Source organism: Pezoporus wallicus, unplaced genomic scaffold (genome assembly GCF_028554395.1).
Source record: "Pezoporus wallicus isolate ANWC-B61680 ecotype Strahan unplaced genomic scaffold, APGP_CSIRO_Pwel_v1 contig_4012, whole genome shotgun sequence".
NCBI lineage: Eukaryota > Metazoa > Chordata > Aves > Psittaciformes > Psittacidae > Pezoporus > Pezoporus wallicus.
In genome coordinates this window covers 608744-630630 of record NW_026637828.1, presented here as the reverse complement: position 1 = coordinate 630630, position 21887 = coordinate 608744, and the positions used below count along the sequence as shown (strand labels likewise).

At 36.7% G+C, this 21887-nt stretch overlaps 1 protein-coding gene across 1 annotated transcript in view; it reads right to left on the bottom strand.

The window, feature by feature from the left end:
• The window catches only part of PARN (poly(A)-specific ribonuclease), a 59613-nt gene that overhangs the window by 15143 nt on the left and 22583 nt on the right, over positions 1-21887 (bottom strand). The window contains exons 19-21 of the mRNA XM_057407895.1: positions 20279-20334; positions 16366-16452; positions 9938-10012 (exon numbers count right to left, since the gene is read on the bottom strand). Of these exons, the coding sequence (XP_057263878.1) occupies positions 9938-10012; positions 16366-16452; positions 20279-20334 (218 nt within the window). The remainder of the gene's footprint in view (positions 1-9937; positions 10013-16365; positions 16453-20278; positions 20335-21887) is intronic.

The window sequence follows — 21887 nt, the reverse complement described above, 5'->3', positions numbered from 1 at the left end:
TGTTTAGTTAGTCAATGTACTTCCAGAAATACAACTCCAGTTGACTGTCTCTGTGATTAGCAGCAAGATTTATTCCGTCTTTTACCCAGTTAAGGAAAGCAGCCCCACTGTAACTGTTAGGATGTCTCAAGTCTCTTAGTACCAGTTGCAGCATTCAATCATAAAATGTGGGTTTCAGCAAGTTTTCAATTATTTAACATGCCTATTTCCCCCCTTTTCCCAAGGGAATTTATCGACCCTCTGGTTATGCATTGCTCCTCCTCAGTTGCCCTAACACTGAACAGACTGGAATGTACTGTATTTAGAAAGTGCCAAGTCTCAACATTTTGCTAGAGAACTTACATTTTTATCAATTTCACCAATACAGACCACCTGTTCAAACTACTCTAAGAAAATACAGCTCTTTGAAATCATCTGTATTGCATTTACTAAAATATAACAACAGTACTTGACTGATCATTTTCACGTGCTTGGAAATTTACGTGTCTAAAAATGTTTGTTTAGGGAAAAAAAAAAACACCCAAAACACCCAAAAAGAAATCAACTGAGGTAAAATACTATGTTAATCTTTGGCACCCATGAAGCAAATCTTAACTTTGTAAAAAAAACACTTTTGTTTGGGGACACAGCGACAGAATTAAGTACAGCATGTCCAAGGACAGACTGCTATGCCAGGAAAACATTCTTCCAAGTTACAAAATACATCCAATTTGTCATTTAACTCCATACCTGATTTTACAAGCTGCATACTGACAATACACACATACAAATTAAGGTTGGTGAAGATGTATTTCCTTGCTATAAGGAATTTGTGTACTAGAGACTGATGGAGAAAAGTAATTTAAAATTTGAAGGATCCAAAGTCTCTGAATTATATTTGATAATAGAAACTATCTGCAGGCTGTATCAAAGCTGAAAACTCTAATTGCACGTGGCACTGACCATTCCTTTCTGTTTTCCTCTCTTGTACTGGCTTAAAATAGCAGAAGGTTCCTATACGGATTCTAAACAGACTTTTTAAAAAAAACTGTTTCACAAAGATTGAGTTATTTCTTCTGACATCCGAGTCCTGAGCAGGGAGCAGTGTCAATGTGGTGACAAAGCAACTGCTCACCTTGCAAGGGAGGATGGCGAGTTAGAGAGCAAACCAAATTAAGTCTTTGGCTCTCCATTTTGGAGAAAACAGAGAAATGAACAGGTGATTGGAAAGGCAATGGTTTTAGAGAAAAAAAACATAAAACACCAAGTACAAAGTATGGCAGAGAATGAGGAAGGATCCTTCAACAATGTTTTAAACTCTCAACAAAGAACACAGATAATAGTATAGTTCACTGAGACACTGCATATGTATGTAGACTATAAATAATTTTAACTCTCTTAAAGATGAAGTTACTTAACTGGTGAAAGAACTCAAGGTACTTAACCTGTGCACCCTGTTTAAATACCTCTGTAATTGCAACAAAATCTGTGAAACATATTAACTCATTTCAAAAAATCCAAATCAAATGAGAAGGTAGTCAAAAGGCTTCCAACATCATATTAAGAAGAAACCTACTATATTCAAACTTACAGAGTAAAGGTTTTTTTGTTTTAGTCTGGTTATTTAACTGATGAGAAAAAAAATGGCTGCAGGTGCCTGAAGGCAAACATGTAATTAGTGCTTTTAACACTTCATCAGTAATGCTGAAAGTTGTAAAATAGCCATCTATATTATGATTTATACTGCAGGTTCCCTGTAAAACCATGACTAGAATGTATCAACCAGCAATTCATTTCTTGTTACAGTCAAGATTCTTGAACAACACAAGTAGATATTCACCACATCTCATTCCCTGCATTTACTGGTACAGAAATATTTTTTAATCAACACTGGAGAATTCTAATTTCCAGGAGTACTAGTAAATTATTCAGATCTGTTACTCTACTATTAGAAGTGTAAAGTGTATAGAACATTTCCTTTTTAATCAGGTAAAGGCTTTCAAAGTCTATTTTTATTCAAAGCACAGAGAGAGCATATTTGAAAGACATTTTGGAAAGAAACAGAATTCTCAAGTCTGGCTAGGCAGCTCATTTCACCTATCAGCTTTGTCAACAAATGGGAGAACCCCATGCCTTGCTCCTCAGCCCCTGCTCGAAGCCACTTGCTGATGAGCCAGTCCACTTCACTGAACCAGCATGAGTTTGCCTTTATTAATTTCTTCCAGACATAGAACCAGAAAAAAAAAAGAAATAAAAAAAAACAAAAAGCAACAAACCAAAAATCAAACAGCAAGAGCTCACTGCTGGAGTGGGGAACAGTGTCATCCCCTTTATGAAAGATTAAGACTGCACAAACCATTAGCTCTATTTTAATACCAGCATATTAAAACAACCCAGACTAAGGCTGAGCAGTTGCAGGAAGCACAGCCCTGCAAAATCTGATGACATTTCTGACACTTGTTAAGAACTTCAAAACAACAGCTAGTGAACTGAGATTGGCAACATCCTCATGGCAGTGCTCTCCAGAAGACTCTTCAAGATTAATAAACACACCTCCACATGTCAGATGCTTCAGAAAGAGCCATCCAGACAATGAGTTCATCCATCAGACACAGTTTGCTACAGGAATGTTTGCACTCATTGTCAGAATTAACATATGCCTTACTGCATCAAACAAGTGTGTTACAGAATCATTTAGTTTGGAAAAGACCTTTAAGATCAAGTCCAACCATTAATGCAGCACTGCCACGCCCACCACTAAACCATGTCCTTAAGTACCACATTCACGCATCTTTTAAATAGCTCTAGGGAAGTGGTGGACTCACCAACCCTGAGCAGCCTGTTCCAGTGTTTGACAATCTTTTGGGGCAAGAAATTTGTGTTAATATCCAATCTAAACCTCCCCTGGCACAGTTTGAGGTCGTTTCCTCTTGTTCTATTGCTTGTTACTTTGGAGAAGAGACCAACCCCCACCTCATAACACCAACCTTTCAGGTAGATGCAGAGAGCAGTAAGGTACCCCCTGAGCCTTCTCTTCTCCAGACTGAACACCTGAGTTCCCTCAGCCATTCCTCATCAACACTTGTGCTCCAGACCCTTCACTAGCTCCATTGCCCTTCTCTGACCCACTCCAGCACCTCAATGTCTCTCTTGTAGTGAGGGCCCAGAACTGAACATAGGATTTGAGGTGTGGCCTCACCAGTGCCCAGTACAGGGGGATGATCACTGCTGTAGTCCCACTGGCCCCACTAGTGCTGATAGGCACAAGCTGGCCCACGTTCAGCTGTCACTAGCTGACACACATACAACAGTATCAGTGTTGATACAATCCCATCTAAAAAGGCACCCCAAATAAAACTGAATCTGTAAGTTTTCTACTTTGATATGGTATTATTACCCATGACAGTGCAAGACCTACGGACCAACTGCTCAGATCTTCCTAGTGAAACCATTTTATTCAAGTCCTAATATAAAACAAATCACTATGATCTTTTGAAACACTACATGCAGTTTCAAGATAACACGTTTTTAAGAAATCCAGCTTGTGTGAAAATAATGTAAAAGCACACATCTACAAGGTGATAGTATCTTACTACAGTTATTATAACTATTAGTTTTTAGTCTTAAATGTCGTTTAAGAATTCAAGCCACTCAAGCATTAACATGAGAAATACCAAGATGTTTTCATATGTGTACCTGCAACATAAATACATAAAATTCAACACTGAAAAAAAACATCACAGGAAAAGATGCTGATGCAAAATTTAAACCAAGTTTTCCCAAAACATCACAACCTTGTGGATTTTAAGAATCCAATATCTGAGGTAGGGAGGAGAGGGGAAATCCTAAAAAGCTAGAGAAACTGGTCGAGTACGCACATAATTTGAATAAAAAGTAAAAGAACAGAAATGTCTGAGATTTGACATAGTGCAGTATGACTTGAGCTTCCTCAGTCTACCCTTAAGGAAGTTTCCTGCCTGAATATGTATCTGACACGAATTTCACACTTTTTATTGGTGAGAACAGTCTCATGTTATATATATAATTTTTCAAAGAATCCAGGTAATACATTAGATACTACCTGCCATCTCCCCAAATTCAGTGAGAAGAGACTGACATGTACAGAATCTCAAAATACAAGTGTGCATTTTTAAATTGTGGTGGTAAGCACTCATGTTAAGTAGAAGGCTCTGTAGTAAACCTTGTAAAACACTAATAAACCAGAAAGTCCAGCCCTGCCTGAGAAACTTGCAACTTCAGAAAGATTAACGATTTAAACAAGAATCATTGAAAGGCCATCACAATTTCATCTGCTGCACCTGCTTTAGTCCATTGCTCCCCTGCTGTCCAAATACATTGGTCTACTCAATGCCTAGAGGAAGAAGATTATCTTACACTCCGTAAATTCAATATGAGCTCATGTATCAGGGGCACCAACACATGGAACAACTTAACATTATTTAAATGCTTGCCATTTATGACAAGCAGTTGTTTTTCACATACATTCAAAATTTCAGGTTAAGTGTATTCACTGCATTTTGCAACTGCAAGAAAAACATTCTCAGGAAGATTCTCAAAATTACCCTTAAATTGAACCAGTGTACTGTAGAAGTTGCTCATGATCAGAACACAGATGTTATTAAACTGCACCTAATTAAGTAAAGAGAATCAAGAGCAAGTGTTAGCTACTAAGTGAAAATAAATCAGGCATGTTTTTGAAATATCACTTTTAAACTTGCCCATTATTTCCATTAACACATAACTATGTCAAATGTCTCAGAACAGAAAACCAATTTTACTTTTAAGTACTTTAAATGTTTAATATATTTGTAAGACTTTTCCCATATTTTAGAAATTAACCCAACTTCAAGTAACAGCATTTTTAAGAGTACGTTTTGGATGGCCTATAAAGACTCCACAAGTGCAAAGACATCTAAAGAAACCTTCCTTTAAGAGTGCGACTAGGTTCTTTTTCGACCAGTGACCTAAATAGTCACTGAAAGTTGGCTGGCAACAAAATTCAAGTAAACCATGAACAGCAAGGGCTTATCATTGATACAAAGCATTAACTGAGGACTCACAAAATAGTTAACTGCCCAGAATGGTTTAGATACTGAAACGATCGAAACACTGAAATACTTCAGGTTACATCAATTTATTAATTACAGTAAAACACTTAGGTTTAAATTTAAGAGAAGCTGAAGTCTCTCCCATCTTCCCCACCACTTCCAGACTATTTTTATGAAGTCTAGACCCCTGTAAGTCAAGAAACATTGAAACAGGACTTATTTCATACCAACTTTTCCAGATGAAAAGCCAACTTTATAAATACTCAAAGCTGAACAGCACCCAAAAGCAAGCTTATCTAGCAAGCTGAAAGTTTTAAGAGCCAGAAGTTGTACCCCAAAACTTGCTTCTGCTTCCCAGACATCCAACTAAAGGAGTATCAACCATTTAACGCATTCTTAATTACCTACCTTGAGCAACAAATCTCAACAGAAAACAAACTGTCTTTATAGTCCATTATTGTCTTCAGCTGCTTGTAACTTGGAAATCCATTTACAGCAGAGCATATTGCAAAAAGTGTCAAATGAGAGCCATCTAAACCCAGCTTTCACAAACTCAGTACTGGCTTTCACATGACAACATAATACTTCAACAGTGGTAAGTGACACATAGAACACAGCCCACTGGAACTCAAGAATAATGTCTCCCCACTGAACATACAGGTACAGCTTGCATACATAGACACAGGAGGCACTTAAACCCCAGGGTGATTATGAAATGGTTAACTAACATTTCTCTTGATGCAGCTTCCACTTCAAGCTGAAGTTTATGTTCTAACCGTGAGTAATAAGATTTTATACGAGAACAAGTCTTTTCTATTCATAATAAATTAGAGAGTCTGCCAATATGCAGGTCACATGAATAACCAAATAAAGTGAAGATTGTTGGATATTACTGTGAGATGCAAAATGAGACGGTTAAGGGGTTTGCTTCTTGTTTCCCCAAGGTTTCTGGTTTACGTGTTTTAAGCATGCTATATGCAGTTTGAAAGTTAGAAGCAGCTCTAAAATTGCTTATAAAAATACTGACCTTTCCCCTACTTATTTTTTCAGAGGAAAATAAGTGGAAGAGGGAACAAGTCTTACTAGACTATGCAAAGATTTGTAGGTCCTTCAGGGTAACACTTTAACAAGTAAAAATTGGAATGTGCATTCTTCCTGGCCATATACAAACTACTGATTACGATGTGAAATTTGAAGAGCTACTCATTAGTTTAATTCAGCTAACCAGATTTATATTTTTTAAACAGAAAAGCGTACGGACCAATGTTTTATCAATCAGTTTTTGACTAGGTCTTTATGGTTATCATCCATGGTATAATGTAACTCAGGAACATTGTTTTAAAGAGCACTGGGGGATGAACAGATACATTTTATTACTTCCATATTGGAGATGGATTTCTATGCATATTAACATGAGAAATCCAACATATTCCCAGGGTGTATATGAATATGGTTTTAGTCCACTCAAAATACCTGAAGCCAGGGGAGTTAGAAGCAACAGAAACAGCATAGAACAGCTTATATGAGCGCCATTTTTTAAGAAAACTGTCATTTGTTTGATGTAAAAGTTAAGCATGAGCATGAAAATTAATTCAATACAACCCTTAGATACAGTTGCACAAATCTAGTAAAATGAACAAATCACATGCTACCTTATTAAAAGGATGCAAAAGAAGTCTATGTTTTGACAGTGCTTAGACTCATACATAATGGAAATCTGACCACTTTAACAATGCAGGGAAACTTCCACACACTCTTCATGTTCTTAATCCATTTATTTTCCACAAATGTTTCTGCAACATGTGTGCTTTGTTAACTATACATACTAATACCAACTCAAAGCCAGAAACATCTTTAAGAGGTAAGCATAGACATATGTCTGCAGCAACATCTTGCACTGTATCATAGTTTGACAATTCTCCAAAGCTTTTCATATAGTCCAGAAGATGCAGACATATTTATATAAACAGGTTAAAACCCAAGCCACATAATTAGTTTTTCCTAGGTTCTTCACTTAAACACAGTTCACTAAATCATGAGTACGAATAGTGACTTCCAGTGCCAAAGCAGCTCATTAAAGAATTTAAGATCAGAAAACAGCATAACATTTTATGATGTATTTATTACAACAACAAAACAACCAAACCAAACCCAAGAGGTTTAAACAATCTTACAGCAAAAATCACACAGCTTTTTGGTAACTGAGGTTGCTCTAAGACCAGCTGGTTGCCCGGCTGCTTTCAGTACACAAGATTTTACTAACCTGATTTCATAAAAATCTATAAAAGACTATAATCACCTAAGCTTTCAAACAAATAACTTGTTTCCTAGCATGCAGCCCACAGAACAAGTCTGTTGAAGCATAAAAAAAGACCCACACACAGAGCAGTACCAGAAAGATTCAGTATAAATGCTCTGCAGACTTTCCATTATTTCTACAATATGTAGTTGCTGTAACAAAAAATAATAACTAACAAAAAGTGGTGGTGAATGTGAATGTCAAGCATTCAGACATGCATGTAACTGAGGTGACAGTGATGTGAAGTTACTGCAGTAGCATCTAGGAAGGCTTTCAGCATATGAAATGGCATAACATGCATGTTTTATATTGAAAACAATCTTGCAAGTCCCACTCAGAGAAACTAGCATTCAACTTGAAAAGAGGAGGGAAAAGGAAGGCAGTGACTGATAGATATTCTGTATATCAGAACAACTGAACTAAAAAGCAGAAATTACAACTTTGTAATATTTCATCAGAAAGACAAGTTCTCTTGGAATGACAAAAAGGTAGAACAACTCCAATCCTTCACTCATTTTTTTCCCCTCAGCCTATACCTCACACATGGAGGTCAAACTCTGAATAAGATTAACCAGGTCTGAAATAAAAAGCTTCAGATACTTGAGATACGCTGCTAGCTCACAAACATATCATTTGTGACTGCACACCTGAGCACATATTTACGTAAAATAGTTTAGATTAAGGTTTATTCCCTCCAAACTTGCAACGTACTCACTGCTACAGGAACAGTATTTGATGGTGTGCTGGTATGATCACTAACTATAATACACAGTTCACAAATTATGAAGGCTTCAGAGATAGGAAACTAAGACAACACATGCAGGAAGAGCTAGCAATGTTTTCCTGAGTTACAGAGCTAGCTAAAATAGGGTCACATTTGTTTTGACATAATTCTTTACCTGGAATTTCTCACTAGAAGTTACACAGTTCTTACATCTACATACGGATGAAGAAACAGTGGCTTTTGCTGATATGGAACATTTGCTGTAAGGAGGCTGTGGTAAGCACTCAAAATCCTTTGCAGGCACGTATGTATGAGGAAGTATGATGAACACTCACAGGATGTTAATAATTAATTAAAGAGATGCACTCTCTAATGCATCCAGAACCTGAAAGCTTCTTATTTGGTGAACACAGTGGGGCTTTCTAATTCAATTTTGTGGGGTTTGGGGTTGTTTTTTTTCTCATTTTAGAACTTAATCATGGGAATACTGGTAGGAAAGCTCTTACATGCAACACTTTAGTCACTTAATCAAAAGTGCTATGCATACTGCTGTTCTTACCAGCTCCACAGCAGTTGATATATGCTTTTCAGTAAATAGGGATGGCATTACTATAACATATCTCAACTAATCATGTATAAGGTCCACCTCCTGATCATTGTAACCAGAAGTAAGCTTATGGGTCAGTCCTCAAATACATGCCCAAAAGAACTACAGAACCCACAAAGAGCTCAGTGATCCAACTCCAGCCAACCAAAAATCTTTAAAAAACAAAAAAAAAACCACAAACACATAAATCCACTAAACAAACAAAAAAACCACCCAACATCAAGAACAACAAAAACCCAAACAAAGAACCAATCCAAAAATCTACAGTCTGAAAAGACTGTTTTTCCTCATATCTGAAGCAATATTTTCAGTGAACTCAGATATGTTGGTCTCTTCTTTGCTTTTTGACTACTTCTTGATGATTTCTCCGGAGTGTTAGTTATTCCATATTCTTCTTATAGTATATGGATAATGTTTTGCTCTATGCTTTCGTTCACTTATATTAGAAACGGCTCTTTTTAGAGTACCTTGCACAACTGTAGATAGTAAAATAGTGCTCTCTGTCCTAATTCTCTGAATGAGGAATGTGGGTTCACCAACAGTATCTATGTAGTCACATACAAGTTTGTTTGGTTTTTTTTTAAACTAATCCCTCTCCTAAAATCCAAACCAAGAAGCAAAACCAAACCATTAGGGACTCTCATGAAAACAAGTTAAACATGTAAAACTTGTGTGGAACTTCTGCCCACGAACTTTTTTCAACTAGGCTCAAAAGTTCAAATAAGAATTAAAAAATTAAGGTCTGGAGACCTTGCACATTATTAATACACAACTGTAGGCACATGAGCAGTTCAGACTGTCAGGAGACTATTATTCTGCATGCGTTCTACAGTACACCAAATGGCTTTCCACTGCATTTGTTACTTGCAAATGTCAACCAAAGCGAACATGCAGATCACTCCAAAGGATATATGAAGGAAAGACCATAAAAGTCTTTGATAGCTCAGTTTTGTGCAAAGTAACAATAAATGACTTCAATAAATACTACATCAAGTGAAGAAACTGGCATTATTCTGTCTACAGGACCAGGTACTTACAGGGTCATGGAATGAAACACGAACTCTCACCAAGTCCAGTTGAGGGTGGTTGTTTTTGCTACAACACATTTGCTGGTACTATAAAAATTTTATTCTTCTTATAGCATCTGAACCAAGTCAGTAGTTCTGTCATTAGAATCACAGACCCCATTGGCTCAGTGCATTCTGCAGCAGCCAGTTGAAGTCAAGTCTTACTACTGAAGTAAATTCAGGAACACTTACCTATTTGTACTTGTTCTGGCTTGCTCAGTGATACAAATGCTGATGTATCGTCAATCCACGAAACCTGAATGTTACCTAGAAAAGACAGAATAAATTACTATATTTATCTTAGGCTCAGTCACAGATTTGATCTGATGTGCCATGACATAAGAGTCAACTAAGAATAACTTCACCTGAGAAGGCTTTTGTCCACTGTAAAGGTGCATAGCACATACACAATTGTATATGAGCCTGGAACTGTTCAGAAAGCTGTGACTGTTAGGGCTGCAAATCATCCTGTATACCTTCAGACACACTAGACTAAGGACCAAAAGGGAAGAGACCCAACTAATGCCTTTTTCACTCCCAGAGTATTCAACTGCTTCATCGTAGCTTCATTTTTAATAAATCTTGTAACAATTCAAATAATCTTAGGGGGTTTTTAGTCCTCCCTTCATGTGTTCTATATAATTCTACAACAAAAATTGAAGCAATTTCTTCTGGGAAATTTCAGCTCTGTACTAAAATAAAGAACATCTCTTTGACTTTTAAAAACAATCCATTCTTCAGAACTGCTGCATTCCAAAAGACACATTGTGGACAAGCTCCAGTTACCACTCACTGTGCCTTTACTAATACAGACACCCAAGATTAGAAATTCCAGTAGAGTGGGGAGGTGCAGAAGACTGATCATGCAAGTGGAGAACTCCAGTTACTGCAACACACTAGATCTTCAAACTTTGATTTGTTTGGATCCCACTGTTTTCCATTTCCTGGATGCGCAATGAAAACTTAATTCAAGCAAATATGAGGACAAATGCACAAAATCACAGACCTCATTCAAAAGCTATTGCAATGGAACAGTGACTGGAAATAAGCTACTCCATTCATGAAGCAGTTAGAACACTTTCTTTGTGAATGGCTCAAAATGTCACATTAGCACTAGAACAGCTCATAATCAAGCAAAAGCTGAGAAAAGGATTCTCATTCCAGACACAAGGTTTTATTATAGTCTGTAATCCACTCACATCTCCTGTCCTCATCTAAGTGCTCTACTGTTAATACTATTCAGATATTGAAAATTGGTGCAATTCTTTTTTTCAGGTAGGCTACGAAATCAAATTATATATAATGTTACACCACCATTTAACCTTCAGACATGACAACAATGAAACCAAGGATGCAAAATGGCTTAAAATGTCCTTTCAGATGTTTCAGATGTAAATCTAATTCAGCCTACAGGTTACAAGGTTATAGAAGTCTCTTCTGAAGTGCAGCCAGATAATAAAGATTTTCTAATTATAAAAGCATGATCAAAAAAGTTAGATTCAGTTTGCATGCTATACGTTTGAGTAGCTACCTATTTAGGACTAAGTTATTATCATTTTTATTATTGCCAAAGCCATAATTAATTCAATATAGTTTCCGACATTTCCCTGTACTAAAGGGCTAAGGCTGCTCTTAAGAAGAGCCTACACTTGTAGGGCAAATAAAATTCAATTTCTAATAATTCAGTCTTTGAAGAACATAGATCTCTGCTGCCTTTAGGGTAAGGGTCTTTGCTGTAGAGATAACAGCCTTTTAGAAGGACACTTAACACTTCACAACACAGGAGAAGCCCAAGCTGATTTATGATTACAACCCAAAAATCACAGGGCATTTGGTAGGACCCCAACACTGAACTTCCTTTCAATATTAGAAATTATGGAACAATTTAACACTGTTCCAAGTGCATTGACAAGTTTTTGCTCTGAATTTTTTTTGTGTATCAAGTCCTTCTTTTCTGCATTACTAATGACAAAATTTTCTAAGCGATCACTTGAGACATCTGAGACCAGACTCTTATGTAATTCTTCAATGGGGAAGTGCTGTCCTGATTCTGTACCTTTCCTACATATACAGTTAATTTTTTCCATATCCACCCTGAACAGACCAAAAGAGAAGAAAACTTCTCCTGAAAAAAAAAATTCTTATTGTGCCCTTAGTGTAAAATATCAAAGACAGTTAATGATGGACTAAAATCTCCTTCAGGAGTTCAGCTACTGCCCAAATGGACTTCAGTGCTCATATTTTCACCAAGTGCCAATTAAAAAGAAGTAAGTAAAAACCCAACCCATTGATGGCACATCATTTCAGTATCAGATATTTATTCACTGCTGCAGAAAGGCTGCTGAATTCTAAATTACTTTAGCATTTTAAATAAGTAAGGGTTCCAATACCTGCCCACATCTGTTACCTTTACACTCAGGTTCATACATTTAAAATGTATTATTTTAATAACAAGTCAAACATTAAAGAGTGGACACTAAGCTGCATTCTGAAGAGAACTGAAAAAAAATGCTCTTATGCAGTTCTCCACACTTCAAGATACTCTTTTCAGACTATGTAACATTTCATTATTATTAATGAATTTAAGAGGCGATTAATAAATTAGATCATTCAGCAATACTGCTAAGCATTCAATAAATATTGTGCATTTCAAAAGTATGGTGAAAGGGCAATAAAGATCTGAAAAGCAAATGCATCTGCACTTGAAATACAGTATTTAGCAATCAACATCAACACATGCCAGCTCACTGCAAGGCTGATCCAAACCAATCACATACAGCAACGGAACAGAATGCCAGCTCTAAAGAAACAAACTGAAGATTTCTCTCTCTACAATTCTAGAACAGATAAAATGTCTTCAATTACTTTGAAGAACACCACTGCTATCCCATATGACCCCTTGTCTGTCTGCTACTACATGCAATGTCAAGCAATGTGCCTTGCTAAAAGAAAAAAAAAAAAAGTCAATTAAAAGATTATCAAGTGAAATAAAACATCTTCACTCAATTAGGAGCAGATGACTTCCATATCAGAGACCAAGTAAACTGCGACTCAGCCTTCAAAAGAGTTCTAAGGAATATCTAAGGGGAAGATATAAGAATAGAAATTACAAGAAAGATGTACAGAGAGGATTCACTCTTTCATTATAAAACAACTAAGAAACATAAAATACAGAGTTAAAAAAAAAAAAAAAAAATCACATAATGCTTAATTGCAGGTAGGGAACTGCAACCAAGTGCTGCAGATGACAAAAATATACATGGGATAAAGAACCACACAGAATCCTCAGAAAGCCAGGGAAAGCTCAAACTAAAAAATGCAAGTATGACCTCTAGCTCATGAGTGCCCAGGTTACAGATTGCTGGAAGGCAGAAAAGTTCTTTTACTTTGGCTCTGTTCTTAACACATTTCCTAAACTGTTACTGGCAATTAAGCATTTAGGATACATACTAGGACTATACACGCCTTCATTTAACCAAAAAAAGTTTACTTATATATTCCTTTTTTTTTTTCTTAGAATTAAAAAGAAAGGAAACTTGACTACATTGACACTATGATAGAACTGCTAACAGTTTCTGCACTCTGCATCAGACAATGTATATAGCTGAACCTTTTATTCTATGAGTAAGGCTTGAAGCATATATTAAACATGACATTTTCCTAGTGAATAACTGAGAAGGGTTAACAAAGCTTCCACCTTTCTGGCAGGAAGACAGGGTACAAAGAAAGCAAGAACAGATGAAGGAAACACTGGCATAAGAAGGAGGAGGAAAGGCCAGAAATGCGTAGAGAAAAATAGGATTAAAGTTTTTAAAACCCCACAACAACAAAAGAGTCAAAAAAAAAACAAACTAAAAACCAACCAAATCCCCCCACACACATACAGACAAAAAAAAAAAAAAAAAACAAAAACCCAACAGTCAAAGCTCACGTCTATATGAAAACGAACTCAGAATAACACTGTCACCTTTGAAAGGGTCATTTTTAAGGTCCACTTTTTTTTATCAGCAGTAATTTTGCGGTGCAGCGGTTAGCAGGAGCAGATGTCAGTGTATGGAATGTGTAAGTGGATCTCAAAAATGCATTCAGAGTCAGTTAAAACTCACTTGTATAGCAGCCTGGACTATTAAACAAGATTTAAACATAGAAAGGACTAGTTACATTTTAAAAGTAATACATGCATCTTCAAGATCACTATGGCTCCACGAACTACATCAGTGACTCCAGCCACTCAAACTTTGTAAGCAGCAGTTTCTATAATACTTTCACAGTGTGCTGTTTTAATCAAAGCCCATCAAACACATCCCAGAGTAGCTGGGGTTGGAAAAGACCTTAAGATCATCTAGTTCCAACACCCTGCCATGGGCAGGGACACCACACATTAAACCATGTCACCCAATATTCTTTTATACAGAAGTGAAGGCTATACACAAAAGCTGTATTCCAGCGAATACTATTTTAATACCTTCGTATTTCACATCAGCATGACCAAATGAACTACATAAATAGAAGAATCTAAAGTGTTATAAGTCACTGCACAGCACTGCAAGTACTTGTACAGTGAAACTACACTAACCAACGAGACTATGAAAACATCTTGCATGAACAGGTGTCCACTTGGTATGTGTGCAGCACTGAAAGACTTTAGAATCATGAACACCCCTTCTAGAGCAGCAAAGGTAAACCAGTTCCGACTCTGACACCGCAGCCCCTTCAGCTCACTGCTTTCATCAGAAGCTTCATGGGAGATTACAACTGAGTATTTTGGGATATGTAAGTCTGCCCCCTGGCGCTAGTGACCTGCGCTTGCCTTGCACACAAAGCGGAGGAGCTGATAAAGAACAATGACATATCTGAGTCTTTAAAAGCCTATAGAAACAATATCCAATTTTTTCTTACCCCTCTGATGGCAACTCTATAATAATCTCAGTAACATTCTACAATCAGGAATATTAAGTCCTACCCAGCATTATACTGGCATCATGCTCCAGTACAGATCAAAAAGTCAGAAGGAATTGGGTGAATTTTATACAGGTCCAAAAACCCTTCACAGACTACCAAGTCACATTTCCAGGTGAAGAGGAGAAGAGCAGCATTATCCCATAAACCAGCATGGTGACCCACAGCAAGCAAGGAATGACAAGACTGAGTACACTGAGGGACTTCATCCTTTTACTGGCGACTAGAAGTCGTTAGAGATACTACAATGATTATTTCAGTGGAGGTCAGGTTCAGGTTTGCTCCAAATCCATTTGCCACACTATAAACTCTGACTTAAGTCATGAAGTCTGGCACATTACTTTGAAACAACAGTACACTGATCAAGTACTAGCTAAACAGACACCCTTTCACTTGCTTGTCTCCAAAAGAGAAAAAGTCCATTTCATCATAGAGAACACCAACCTGTCACTTATCTGCTTAAAAACACATGTAAAAATATGCAGGTTTTACAGTAATTATATGTCAGTGGATAAAACCAGTACTGGAACTTTAAGTAAGACTGGGAGCAGGAAAAAGGGGAAACTATACTGCCAAGCAGAAAATTTTTACAAATAGGGAGCTGTCAAGACTTATGTAATGTAAAGCAAAGATTTTACTTCTTTAAATGAGAAAATAAGAAACCGATCCCTCCCAGGAAAGCTATTTGATAAACAGTTGGGTTTTTTTAAGCAATTTCCCATTAAAATCCTTTGGGAATTTGAGGAAGACAAGATATATAAATGTCTATTAGATGAAACAATAAGCTACTTTAGTAAGTATTGCAAGCAAGTATTTCTGGAAAATAATGAAAAAATATTTTAGTAACTTTTGGTTTACATTAAATGGCTTCAGAAATAGAAGCTACCTCTTAAAAAAATAAAAAAAAATAAAAAAAAAAGCACCCCCCCAAAAAAAAACTTAAGACTTATTTGGAAGCCCAACAGATCTCTTGAAGCAGTACCTTATGCAGGAATCAAAACCTGGAAACCATAGGGCTCTATGAAAGATCATTCTTATTCTGAGCCACAGATGCAAAGCATAACCACTCCTTTCTGCTGCAAGAGTTAGGATATCACTTAATTAGGATCTCCATATCCTTACATTCTATACTAATACTTAGTAAAGGAACAACAGGACTACTAACTATAAGATAGCTTTTTTCTTGTTTCTTTTGATTTGAATGGTTTTCACAATCTTGAAATTTTTTAAGCAAGCTATTTTTCAAGCTTGCTTGCCTAGACTTGTAAGCTAGTGTCTGCCTTTACCCAGACTGCAGGATGGACCTTATTCCTAAAGCCTCCATCTGCCTTTCACACCAATCCCCATTCCCTTTACCCATCTATACAAACTCCTGCCTTCTCCCAGGAGAGGTTGTAAATAAAATTATTAAAGGTTCATTATATTCAACAAGCATCACATAAAAAGATTTCTAAAGAGCAGTTAAGTAAGGCAGACATTTTCCACACAGCATTACAAAGAAAATCTCCAGGACATCATTCAAAAATTACAAAAGGTGATGCACCATTACCTATACTAGGAATAAGTCTGAAACCACAGATGCACAAGCAAAACCAGAGGTACTTGCTAATGACAAAGAGGGGAAAAATAATGTACAAGGAAGGACAGACTGCAAAACTCACCAAAGGCACTGAAAAGCTGGTAAAGGTCACTAGTCTTCCACTCTTTGGGAAAAGTAACATGAAGAACATGATCTCGTTTTGGCTGCACTGTGAAACAAAAAAGCATTTGTAAATGCAACAGTCACTACTAGTACCTACAGAATATCCTACAAAAGTTATCCACTATGTAGCTTTTTTATTGGTCCTCTTTATTTTTTTTAATAAAAGAGGCCAAGCTCTATGAAACTACATCAGACATCAACAAAAATGTGCCTGCAATTATGCATGAAATAGGCATAGTAGATGCCACAAATTCACATGTATAACAAACTGAAACAGCATTACATACAGTTATACTACCAAGTTCAAGGACAGAATAAAAAAAACAACAGAACAATTCAACAGCCTCTTTATGATCCAGCTCTAGCTTTGGAGATCTTTTAGCAATAATTCAATGTTGTCATTTTTCTGTCATTAAAAGACTTATTCTGAAACAATGTTCAGTTTTCATACAATATGAGGTACAAGCTAGAACAGACATACTGACAGACTGACAGGGAGTTTTTATTAACAACTACACAAAGAAAAAGAACAGTGTATAAAAGCCAACATCTAAAGAAGATGTGCAAAAGAAGTCTTCAGTGTACCCTGAAAGTTATTCAGAGCTTTATGAATTTGAGAGACAATCCAACTGCTGGACAAGGTAAGAGCACAGCAGATACTATCACTACACATCTGCCTTACTTTTACACACCTCCCCCTACACATGGTTTTGGTCATCATCTCATCATCAGGGGCAGGCTACTCAACAAGACAGACCTTCGGCCTCATCCAGTGAAGACTGTTTGTACACATAAGAAATCACTACAACATACATGTGGATGAAGTTCCTTTCACTAGGCACCTGATCTTTTGCATCTGTGAATTCCTACCCTATCTAAAAAAGAAACGAGGAATAGTATAGTTCAAGGTGCAAAGATATTGAAATATTTTCAATTTTCATATGAAGCTATTTACATATCACTTATTGAGCCTCTCCAGAGATTTAGTTTTTATGCATGACACAATGAAGATCTTCCCTAGCTATTTTACATTTTCATATTAGACAGAAGCTGAACCACTAAAGAGGAGTGTTCCACTTTAGATTTACTGCTCCAGTTTAGTAAAGGTAACTCAAGGGTTAACTACATCCAGTTTTTTATGTTCAGATTTTAACTTGACCGCATGGAAACACTCAGATGAAGAGCTTCTCTCTCCTTTGGGTGTAGATATATATAGGAACTGACTTTCATCTTAGTGAATTAGCCTCCTGAATTCTTTTGTGATACAAACTTTTCTGGTTTCTGCTATCCTTAGCTTTCAGCATCAAAATAAGAGATTTTTTTCAATGTGTATCTCATTCATGGAGTACATTTCCAAAATCAGACCATCAACCACTTGCTACATCTGGCTTTCATGGGTATTTGACTTCATTATACAAGGACAAACCTGCTGTCTTTTTGCTGCATTTGGTTAAGATGCAACTTTGCACTGTTTTCTGACGAAAGCCTTGTGTATTGTTAATTTCATAAATACAGGGAAGCATAGGCAATTACTACAATTTAGTTATGGCTAGTAATTACAGTAAGTGATAGTGTCCTCAGCCTGTATGTGTTTTATAGTAGAAAGCATGTATGTTTCTAGACATAACTATTCCACAAATAAGACTTCATTTTTGCATGAACTTGAGAACTTTAGCTTTCAACAGCTACAGTGTTTCCTGAACAGACAGAACAGCTTTTTATGTGCTTTGGTTTTAAGGCTTCCCACCCCTGCCCAAAGGTTCAACAGATATTTTATTCCCAAATAATTTTTTAACATCTTACATAACCTCAACAGAACACAACAGTGACATCAAGCCTTCTAAAACTTCTAACCAAAACATGTCATAAAAATAGGACAGAGATTTCAAAATGCATCTATCTTCTAACAAAGACTGCACCATGAACTCAATTATAGTATTAAAATAAATCTTCACAGAAGTGCCATTATGCATGTACTAACAATAAAAATACTAATTGTAACTCAGCATCTCATAACTGAAATACCAAGTGATTAATGAAATCAGGGAAAAATAAGCTTCCTAAGTTTTGTTTAGAGTAAGTAGTTGTCTTGCTCCACATAAGAACCTAGTTTTTCAGTTGCAAAAAAAGCCCAGAACATGACTTTGTGGCGAGTTGTAACATGGTGTCTGATCAGTTGGCCAGGAGAACCCGGACAGCTTATAAAAGGGTGAATTTTTCATCTGTCTGATCATACCAGCTAAAATAAAATTTATATTGTAGACCCAAATATAGGAAATACAGGAAAATACAGGAATTCAGTATTTTCCAGATTAAACAGCCTCTTACAGCTGCCACCCTCCAGCCACTTGTGACTTGCTTTTAAGTGCATCAATCTGTTTTGCTCAAAACAAGCTGCACTAGCATGAGTTTATCATAAACTTCCTGATAACAACTTACAGGTTTGCATGAACATCTGAGCATCAGAGTGGATGGAGACCCAAGTAGCTAAAGCAAGTAATCCCTTCACAAGTACAGGTCAAGTCCTGTTCTTTAAAGTTGCTACTTCAAAACCAAAAAGGACAGAACATTTTTCTAAGTATCAGATTTCTTTTTTTGGCTCTACACAAGACAAACACCAAAACCCCGCAAGTTATCTTAACAAGCCAGTGAACAATTCATTAATGTATCGCTTATTGAACAGTTAGCAATTCAAGGTATTTCCAATGCAGTAGTAAAGAACTGTAACAAGACCAGTTTGAGATGTTGTAACAGCCTTTTTTCTATTGATTAGGGAGAAGAAACTACTCCAGACCCTTCAGTATCAGTTTATTCTTACTATCTTCATACAACTTTGAATCCTCTGTTAAACATTTATACCTTCTACCTACTCAGGTGAGAAACAGCTGATTCATATCCTGCTTTGCAGTCATTTTCTGCAACAACTGCATTTTTTTTAAGAGTTTTTCATACACAGTAACAAAAGACTATAATGAAAGTCACTTTCACATATTTAGTACTACAGCAGCATTTAAATTTCAGAACAGCAATAAAAATTTCTAAAGCAGCCAGCCAAACACGCCACCCTAGATGCACTTTCCGTTTTGAAGCTTAGAAAGCCTCCATGCCTCAGATTCTGCTGTAACATCAGATTTGGTCTGCTCTAAAGGAGTGGCTTTCAGATGAAAGAGACAGACTTTCAGAGGCAGAGTCTTCTCTGGCAACTTTTCTTGGCAAAGTATCAACGCAATCCTGTAAGTTGGCTAGCAAGTGGAAGTAACATCTTTACAGCTTAGTAGCTTTGGCATTCTCTCAATGACCCAAAGTATTTATCCATTCTTGCAGTCAGTATCAAACATAATTAGATAACCATCCCAACAGATCTGCAGAGCCAGAGCTCAGTGATCGGATCACCTAACTACGTTTAAAAACTAAATATATGCCCTTAGAACACACCTTTTCCTCTCCAGTAGTTAATTTCATCTTTCTAGAACTGCATTCTGTTCCTACTAAACTAGCATCTAATAAAGGGTCATCTTCCAGACTTTTTCAGATGCATGGAGTTGAAAATGTCTTCACATTAATATTGCTTCCAGATGGGTATCACTTAAAGACACTTGTGTATCTGATTTCACAGTGCAAAATTAAGCTTTCATCTGGTCAGGGACTAGACTGACCTCCAGAGCTTTACATTTTTCTATGTTAAGACATAACTGGTAACAGTCATCTGAAGTTCTTCCCCTCACAGTGTGACATCCCGTAACAGTAAGGACCTTTATATTAGTAAAATATGTTTTCATTTTAATGTCTTAGCAACTTTCTACAGCCCCAGGTCTGTAACCTGAAATAACCTGAAACGTAAAAATATTTCCAGTAGTAAATAAGCTACTTACAGTCTGGTCCTTCCAAATTGAGATACGGTATGTCCATTACTCTCATAAGAAATAGCCTGAAGTAAAATGGAAAAGCACCATTAGCAAATTTCTGCCTAAAGACCTTTTATTAAAATGTCTTTTTTATAGTTTTTTAGATGTTGCTTCTGAAGAAGCAGAATTACTCATCCCAACCATATCTTGAGCTGTATTAAAACACACAGATGCTCCAATTATGTCGGATACATTATCTAACAATCCAGATTCAAAAAGTTACTTGGCATCATGCTAGTTAATTTTACTTATTCAACAAAACAACAATAAAGAACACCCAACTGTTACTACTGAAAACAATTAAAGTAAGGGGGGAAACGAACATTTAGAAAGCAGCAGATCTGCACAGTAAAAGCCAGTTACAGGGTGTGGAATGTGCAAAAGCTGTCATTCTAAATACATGTACACTTCCCCATTTTCTGAGCACGGCATCATGCTTTAGGGAGAATGGATCTTGAAACCCTAAAGCTGCAAAAGCCATCACAACAACTCACTGGAGATAACCAGGATGAGTCTTTTGCCCTTTAATATGTAACTGAGTTTATCGACACATTGAAGAAATGCTTTCAATAAGAATTCATATTCAGCTCTGAAAACTATTTCCCTCCAAAACAAGATGACAGCATTTTAGGCTACTTATGGGTATAGATGCCACATCGCTGCTACAAAACATTTGCTCTGCACAGTGTTCAAGCGAGGGCTAAAATAACTTTTCTACAAAAAGTTCAAAAAGCTTCTAAAATGCTTATACAGTTACAATATTAAACTACATAATTTTATAGAAACAGCTGATGGATGAAAACATTTCAAGTGTACAGACTGATCTGCAATTCCCTAAAGAGTCTTTATGTCACACCACACTGACTATTAGTTTTTAAGAGTTTGAGTAATATGTTCTTACGGCTGCTGGTACCACTGGAAAATCTACTGGAATGCAGTTGATAAACTTTACTATAATTACTCGGGAGAAAAAAATATAACACACACTGGGGAGCAAATATACTATATGACAGGTTCACATTTGAGCCAGAGGGTTTTCAGAAAACTGGCTCTAGTTATGATACACTGCCCCACCTAACTTCTCTTCCTGAGTCTCAGGGAAGACATGATACACTGTGTCCACCTGAGCACTGCAGAACCTAAAAGGAATTTTACCAGTAAAAGTTAGAAACATCAGCATCAATTACCTTTAGAAACTTCAACAATTCCAGCATAAGACCGAGTTATGAAGATATTTTAAAAAAGAGCCAGAGTTTCTTCTTACGTTTAACTTTAGGTTTCATACTCCTATAGTCTTGGTTTCATTATAGCTATCTGTTTAACAGGACAGGAGTGACATTTTGAGAACACAGCTAGCTTCAGAACACAGCTTCCACCAGGAAACAGAGAAAAAAATATCCTTACTTCAACATCTGCTAGGTATCTGCAGTAATCCTGACAGCACATGCAGTGCTATTGCTCAAAAAAGAAACAAACAAGCCATCCACCCAGAAAACAGACAGGAGACAGAGTGATCGGGCCATAAGGGTATCTTTCATGAGATAAAAGGCAAGGAGGAGACAAAGAGGGAGTATGT